This window comes from Sitophilus oryzae, unplaced genomic scaffold (assembly GCF_002938485.1).
Source record: "Sitophilus oryzae breed Bouriz unplaced genomic scaffold, Soryzae_2.0 scaffold_169_pilon_pilon, whole genome shotgun sequence".
In the NCBI taxonomy this organism is placed as follows: Eukaryota; Metazoa; Arthropoda; class Insecta; order Coleoptera; family Curculionidae; genus Sitophilus; species Sitophilus oryzae.
In genome coordinates, this window is record NW_022146390.1 from 1202456 (window position 1) to 1211174 (window position 8719).

Below are 8719 nucleotides of genomic sequence, written 5' to 3' on the forward strand. Positions count from 1 at the left end.
AAGTTTAAATATTCCCCGCACCTTTCATTCTCTAGCGTCTCAAAGTTTAATTTTTTCGACAGCGAATTCAATTTATCATCCACCGAATTCCTGGGCGATGCCACAGGCTGAACCCTAGGCAAATTGGTCGTAAGGGTCAAAATAGCGTTGGCTTCCTGTCTCAGCTTATCCAAACACATCCCCAGCTCGTTCTTCAGATCCTCCGAAATGTCTATCGAAGAATCGTTATTCTGACTTTGGTGCTCGATCATATTGATGAGCTCGCTAAAATTTGGGGTTAAGTGCACCCTGGGCACGTTGGTAAGACTGTCCAGTATCTTACTAGAATTAGTCGTACCGCTGGACGTGTCCAAATTTAATTCGTCGTCCATATTACTCGAGTTTTTATCGATACCCTGCCTTAAAAGTTCATCCACTAAAGTATTGTTCAGCGCATCCTCAGCTTGAGTAAAGTATCTCAAAAGTTCAGAGAGAAGGTTTCTCAAAGAAATAACCTGTTTCTTTAGATTATCTCTAAAAATAAAACAGAGTCATAAATAGAAGTAGAAAAAAATAGAAAATAGAAAAACAATAGTTTTGCGTCTGTTAAAGCCTAACCGCGAAGGTACTTTAAAATGGCTGACTTAAATACCAGTTTATCTGCTGCGTTCTATTTTACCGCTGATTGAAAGAATTGGAAAGATACGCAACCTAAGAGCTCGAACTCACTGTCCGTCGGCTGGCCGTGTATTGCGTTTATAGCTGCAGCCAGATGAACGACCAGTTTCAACAGAGTTGTCAGATCTAACGATTTTTTACGTTTTACCAAATAGAAAATATTTTTTTCAGAAAGAATTAAGTTTCAGAAATGTTAAAATATCCGAGTTAACTAAAAAGCGAAGTTGCTATTCATGAGCTTATTAAATGTTCTAATATTAAATAATGCATTTAAAATATTCTTGGATTTTTCGTTAATAAATACTGGTGTGGTAAATGGAGTAAGTAAAATCTCCAACCCCCCGGCTACACGATAACGTCGTTATTTCCATGTTTTTCAAATCCGCGATGCCTGCTATTCCATCAGTCGTTTCATAATAGAATATTCTACATCCTATGTCTATGTAATTTAATATGTGTAGAGTGAGACATGTAACTCGTGAGATTTTCAGCATTATATCAATAAAGGACAAAAACAGTATTGTTCCTAAAGGTGCGTCCAGACTTCAGCATTTTAGCCCGAACGAATCGAGCGCGCACGAACAAGCAGAACAAATAGGCCGAACAAAAAGCATTGTGTACGCGCGACCGACAGAAAGGGATGTATTTTGTTTCTTTTTTCTACTGATATGGACTTCTACTGATGGCTCTTATCGACTTTAGAAGTATACATATATTAGGGCCATCGTAAAAAAGTTTATCAGACACTGGCTCTAAATATAAGCAGGTAGAAAATTTAGCTTCCAGTTATTTCAATGTTTACAATATAAATTCCTCTTTTTTATTGTTACTGAGAATCTACAACAGTAAATACTTCTATTTTTATGAACGTTAAAGTTACTTTTACTCTTAATTTTTTTAAAAAATAATGTACCTAGTAGAAATATAGTCTAATGGACCTTGTTTGAAAAACGTTAAATTAAATATAATATTTAAAATACAGTTGTCCTCCTTGTACATGACTACAATACAACTAAAAAAACTAATTTAATAAAAAAAAACAAGGGGTTGTAAAAAAACTTTAAATATGATTTTTTTTATATTTTTTAACATCGAAAGTTGAAGGTATAATTATAAGGTAAACAGTTATCATATATAACAGGTATCGATAAATAGAGTATGTCATATAAAATTTTTTTGAATTTTTACTAGAATCGACCCTTGATAAAAAAGGGACTAGATTTAAGTTTCCCTTTGATCCCGTCTGTATACTATTTCTTTGGATTTTCTGCACGTGTGCAAAAACTACACTAAAACACTATATCTTATAGAAAATAAAATATTGTGCGTTGAATTTGAGGGATTTCGTCTGAAAAATTATTAATTTAGAAGAAAACCGTCAACAAGCGGCAGAAAATAATAATATTTTAGTGCAGTCTACTGGTCGCAACGACCAACGGACGGCCAGGACGTTAGTGTGCGCTGTATCATTTGATTTAATGATTTTAGAAGTAGCAGTGGCCTGGCCGGTGCGACCTGGTCGTCAGTGTGTTCGAGCTCTAATGGGCAAATTCGTGACAAGGCTGATTTAATTTCCCCTTACGTCTCAAGTGCTGTACGGTGGAGACACTGATCGTGCTGCGGCCAGCGCATAAAGTACTTATTTTCTCTAATTCGGCCAGCGAAGGCATATCGAAGACGGTGTAGAACTGAAAGCGACAGTGTTGCCATATAATGTGTATCTGTAATACGTTTCACGAAAATATTTTTGGATCAAAAATCCGCGTTTATGTATTGAAGATTTGGACTAGTAGTAATAATATTTAATAATAAAGTAGGTAAAATATATAAAATATATTAGAATATATTATTTTTTTTTTACTTTAATGTTATTAATTGTGATTAATAAAATTGCGTTTCTCTGAGCAAGGAGGCCGAATTTGACAAAATATCAAGAGATAACTTTTAATCAGCACTAAACGGCCTACATAATTTTGATGTCAAAAGAAAAAAAGTCAGTGGCGCACCTTCCTTTTTTTTTGTAAAATATTCTAGTGTTAACCCATATGCACATGCCTGATGAGTCTATCGACACTTTTGTAGCATTAAAATATGTAGCATTCATAGTAACTTTTACCCTCAAAATTTCATTCGAAAAGCTAAAAGTACTTGGAAGAAAATTCGAAAAAATATAAAGACTTTAATACCCTGTAGCTACGAAAATAGTAGAATTGGATCTATGTTGATATGAAAAATAAATCTTATTTTTACGTGAGGAATATCCCCAAGAGAGATGGCATATGTTTTTGAAACACCCTGTATACTATGCATAAAATCAATTAGGAAAATTAACAAGAAAGGACCTAAAATGTGTTCAGAAAAACGCAGAAAAAAAATAAATTCAAATGTGTCAAGTGAAATGTCAAACAAAACTGTCAAAAGAAGGTATTTCAAAAATGATACTTCACAGGCTGCTTATTTATAAATGGTCATATAAAACATTCATTAAAAATACCTTTCTTTTAGTAGCGCGGTATCACTTTTGCTAATACTGTCATCATCCTTCAGACTTCTTCTACGAGCCCTTTCAATAGCCCCATTCAGTAATTTCAAATGCTCCCCTTTGAGATTGGCAATTTCTTTTTGGTGTTCCTCTTTCAAAATCCTTATTTCCGACTCGTATTTTTCGACAAACCTGTCGCGTAGTTGTAGCAACTCCGATGGCCACTCTTCTTCATCCGCTGCATTTGAAACTAACCTCTACAGATGAAATAACGTTTAAAAAATATTTAATTTAAATAAAAGTAATATAAGAACCTGAATCTGCTCTACTAGCTCGTTAACAAGATCAATCTTAGCTAGATTGACTTGTTCTTGTAACCTTCTCTCATAACTTTCAATTACTTCATTGATTTCGAAATCTCCAGAACTTCCCTAATAAAGAAAGCAATAAATATCAAAATACAGGGTGGTCCGAACTGTATTCCAGAAACTTCAGCAGGATACTTTGCAGATAAAATAAGTAAAAAATTTCGTATAAATGTTCGGAGATACAGGGTGTACAAGATTCATTTTTATTTCGATTTTTTCCAAATAATTTATGAAGTAATGTGTTTTTTGACATGAGAAATTTGATTTTGATGTCAATATGACTCCTATTTGTAGGGGGCGCCACCTACATGTGTTTTAACCTTTGAATAAGAAGACTAAGGAAGGAGCATAATGCTATCCATGTATTCATGCATGGTGGGCGGAAAAACCACCATAAAAGCACTCTAGGGTGGGGATCCTTGACAGTTCTGTTTGACGATTCATTTGACACATTTGAATTTGATTTGAAATTTTGTGGATTTGTCAGTCTTTACGGAGCTTATTTTATGTTATTTATTATTTGTTCTACTACTGATAGTTGTATAAAGGTAGTAAATCTAGATGGAAATTGTGGCAGAACTTAAATTAACAGTGACACTATCGCGATTTATCGAAAAAAGACTCTAAAATAGTTGGTTGTGTAGCGTGCGGTAGATCTCGGCAAAAATTGAGTGAAATAATGGAACAACTTTTTCGCTAGTAAGTGACTATATAACATACATACGTGTAGTAAACCCGATCATTTATGAAATTCACTTAAATTAACTAATTATATATTTTTTTCTTGCATTTTGCTTTTATTTACTACTTGTCAAAGATTAGATGTCAAAAGAATTTAGATACGTCAATTTGACTTACCTGCTTCAGTAGCGTATCGGATGTTTGTGTTAATAAATAATTATTAAAACTTATCTATTTTTATTAGGAATTATATATTTTTATAACAATTTTAATAACTACCAACATTTATTCACAACGTAAAATAAAACAACAAATTATTGAGTCTACCCCACGTCTACCCTACATCATAGTTTTACATTTTTTAAATAAAATTAGAACGACACTGATAAACCGGAATTTAAGTCGGCCATATTTGAGGCCCATCGCGGTGTACCTAAGATTTTTGATATGCTCCTTCCTTAGTCTTCTTATTCAAAGGTTTTAACTGTCCGCGACTTTCTACGTAAAAATCGTCTCTTGGTAAAAATCGCTATGAGCAACCGTTCTCAAGATATTGTCGAGTTATCAGACTGAAATAATAAATTTGAGAAATTTTTATTTTTTTAAATTAATCTATGATAAAACAGTTTCTGTTGAACTTGTGGCACAAAAACATTTCTAATTTATGATTTCAGTCTAATAACTATGTACAGGGTGGGTCAAATTCGACGCTTTTAAATGGAAACACCCTTTTTTTTAAAAGTGGCGAACTTCAAAAATTCTGTATTTTGAAGGGGATTGTAACAAAATATCAAGTGTACTATATTTTTGGAAAGGTAATTTTAAATTCTTTTCAGATAATTAAAAATATAGAGGGTGTCCCAAATAAAAAATAAATGTTTCTGTTGATAACCCTTAAATTGTTAATTTAAAAAAATATACTTAAACCATTAAATTCTACGTAAAAAGGTGCTTTGGAAATGTTTTCATAGAAATACAAAATTTTCCATAGCAAAAAAGTTACAGTGATTTGATAAAAATGCACATTTTTGAAAAACACCCCGTAACTTCGAAACGGTAACAGATATTGATGTGCGGTTTTCGCCATCATGTTTTTGATGAAAATCGAGCTCCAGACACCGATATTAGTTTTCGTCTATCTCCTATAGAAAAGGGTGTTTCCATGAAAAAGCGTCAAATTTGACCCACCCTGTACAGTTGTACAAATATAGGAAGAGACTTGGGGATAGTACCGGTCGCGTGTTATTTTATATTTCTCACGTCTCTAGCTATACTTGTTAAGTTGTAATCAACATGTTTAACTTATATCAATGATGATAGGTACTGACAATTTCGATTTCAAATATCTCGAGAACCATTACCTGTAGCGATATTTACAAAGAGACTATTTTTATGTAAAAAAATCGTAAATGTATATTTTTTTACTCAGTTGTATTAATTTAGACAGGTACAGAAGAAAAGTTACTACTTTTCAAACCAGTTAAAAAATATGTAGATGGCGCCCTCTACAAGTAGGAGTCATATTGACTTCAAAATATCCTATAATAGGTCAGTTTTAAAGGGAATTTATTCATTTATTTCAAAAAGGACACTCTATATATTATTTTGGTGTTTAATGTAGAAATGACTGTTTAAAATACTAATAAGCTTAATTTCCAAACAGATAAATACTTTTCTAGGTATTTACGTTTTTATGATTTAGTGTCAGTAGATCTTATAAAAAAATAAAGTGAAAAAAATTTACTACTTCAAGACATTTACCTCACATAACGCATGTACCTATGTATGTCCAATTTATTTCTCAAAACTTCTGAATATATGACAGAAATAAAACATATTAAAATACACAATTTTTAACAATCATTTTGCTTACAAAAGTGTATTATTGTGTATTGTATGAATGTTTAAATGATCACAATACACACAAGAATTCTCAAATGTTATTTTTAAGTTATATAATTATTAATATGTTTAATGATAATTATGAACTATTTCCCCTCTGTAAGATAGATAATACACAGATAACACAGTAAACAATATTGAATAAAACATATGATATCATATAATTATTTTTATACAGGATATATATGTTATCATATACCTACTGATATTTAAAAAAAAGAAGAAAATAGTTGTTTATTTTTTGGAGTAAATTAATAATCATGAACATACACTTTTTCAAAAATAATTTTGCTAAACACTTACCACTTCTTGAATAACCGAGCCAATACTCATATTACCATGATCCTTCCTACTTTCTTCCAACTGAAATTTCAAATTAGATATTTCTTCTAAATACTTGTTTCCAATTGCTTTAATCTCCAACTTTTCACCTATTCTCAATAATAAATTTAGTTCGTTTTTCACTTCCAGTTCGATTTTCGACACATCCTTATCACTCAATTCTTCCAATGAATGTTTCGACAACTTGTTTAAAAATCCTGTTAAGTTTTCTTTAAGTTTTTCAATGTCTTCTTTTGATTTTATAACTCTGCTGTGGTCGCCGCCTGGACCAGGCTGGTTCGATAACAGAAAATCATTGCTCAGTTCAACATCTGAACTGGAATCTGACATTTTACGACTCTGCTGGCTGAATATTTCTTCGGAGTAACTGAAAAATAAAACTAAGATAAAACACTTCTGGGAAAATTAAGCTGTAACCTTAGAGCAATGTATAAATAGATACACTCAAGGCCAGTAATTTATAGTACAAAAATTTTTACTTTTTTCATAATTTTTCACAAAAATACATACTTTTTCTCCAATTCAACACATTTCTTTTCAAAATATGTGCGTAATTCTTCAACTTCTTTAGTATGTTTATTTTCTAGCTCGACTTTTAGTTCCGTTAACTCAGTCGATCCACATTTAACATTTTCTAGCAATTCTCTTAATCTGCTGATTTCTTTTTCATAGTTATCTTTGTCAAGTTGTATTTTTTCCTAAAAATTAAATACATCTGTAAGTTCAAAAACAGCAGTTTTCTATAGAAATACTTACATTTAAATTTGATATTTCATTCTTTAATTTGATAATGATATCATCATCACAATTGCTTGAGCTATCCTAAAATATTTAGTTAGTGAGTTAAGTTTTTTCATAAAAAATAATCAAGTATATACTTCTAAATTAACAGGTGCTGTAACATTATCTGTCTTATCTATTTTATCACTTTGGGGTACAGCACATTGGTGTTCTTTAACCATTATTGCAGTTTCTTGAAGTTTTGTCTGTAATTGAGCAATTTCTTCTTTAAACAATTCTACTTGGTTGAGCAATTCTTTTCTTTCTGATACAGACTGATCTAAAGATTCGCTTAACTGCTGAATTAGATCATTTTTATAAATTATGGCACTATTATATTCCAGTAACTAAAAAAAGAAAATATGTAGTATTTTATTAGCACATATATTTCATTCTACCTTAGCTTGACATTCTTCTTGCAAATGCTTGTATTCTGTCGCTGATAGCATACTTAATGTGTAAGTAGGGTTGCTCATTTCTCTAAAAGAATCTAATTCCTGTGATATTGCATTAATCGTTGAGTCTTTCACAGCCACAATTTCTTCTAATTGTCTAACTCTTTTCTCAATGTCAACATTAACATCATTATCGGGTTTATTTTCTGTAAGTTCTATGTTTAATACTCTGTCATTTAAACTAGGGGAGTTTAATAAACTTTTATCACTAAAATCTACGTTTGCAAACATGTTAAAACTTTCTTCTTTGCTTTGTTCATTGTCTCTTTCTATTTGGGAATTCACTAAAAGTTCCTCTAAAATACTCTTGGAGTTTTTAGGCTCGTTAATTTTATTATCATTTGTTTGAGAAATTCCCAAATTTTCAAGGAACTCATTGCCATCGGCACTGAAACTATTTGAAAATAAATTACCATCAGAATCTGGCAATAACTCTGCCGACTCAACGTTTTCCAAGGCACTGTGGTTCTGTATTTCAATTTCTTGTAGAGATCGGTCATTTTCAACACTACCATTTGTGGATGTTATATGCTCACTAATTGAACTTTCGGACACATGTTCTTCATCAGCATCGTCCTTATTTGGCACAGATAAAGTTTTTTCTTCATTTTCCACTTCACTGTTACTTTTAATCACTTTATCCTAAAATATAAAAAAAATAAATAAAGAGTATAAAGGTAGACAGTTAGATGAACACACTGTTTTATTAGAGTCTTCCACGTTACTCTCCTCAGATTCATCCATTATTGAAGAAAATTATTGTTTTTAACACCAAAAATGATGTATTAAATGATAAAATAACTTTTTATTTCACTAAAAACAAACCGCTTGTCAATGTACACATTTGTAAATTTTGACACAAATGGAAACGAGAAACGACAGTTCTGTTTGAATATTTTATTTCTGTCTTTTTTATGTGTTAAAGAGAGCGAGAAAATTTTCTTTAAACTTTTTATCCGGATATTGTGGTAATGATAAGTATGTTGCATAGGTTTTCATCTCTGGTTTTCCTAATCAAAATATGGAATTAAAGATAAAGATAATAAATCATC

General features: G+C 31.4%; 1 protein-coding gene across 5 annotated transcripts in view; it reads right to left on the reverse strand.

Moving 5' to 3' along the window:
- LOC115881172 (A-kinase anchor protein 9-like) overlaps positions 1–8556 on the reverse strand; it is a 35542-nt gene extending 26986 nt beyond the window's left edge. For 2 of the 5 annotated variants that reach the window (XM_030898558.1, XM_030898557.1), the window contains exons 1-9: positions 8367–8555; positions 7611–8309; positions 7311–7559; positions 7189–7254; positions 6943–7130; positions 6394–6799; positions 3454–3570; positions 3152–3396; positions 22–513 (exon numbers count right to left, since the gene is read on the reverse strand). In XM_030898558.1, the coding sequence (XP_030754418.1) occupies positions 22–513; positions 3152–3396; positions 3454–3570; positions 6394–6799; positions 6943–7130; positions 7189–7254; positions 7311–7559; positions 7611–8309; positions 8367–8411 (2507 nt within the window). In that variant the 5' untranslated portion in view covers positions 8412–8555. Of the gene's footprint in view, positions 1–21; positions 514–3151; positions 3397–3453; positions 3571–6393; positions 6800–6942; positions 7131–7188; positions 7255–7310; positions 7560–7610; positions 8310–8366 lie in introns of all 5 variants that reach the window. The other 3 variants (XM_030898562.1, XM_030898560.1, XM_030898561.1) reach the window with 3 other exon arrangements.
- Positions 8557–8719: the final 163 nt, after the last annotated feature.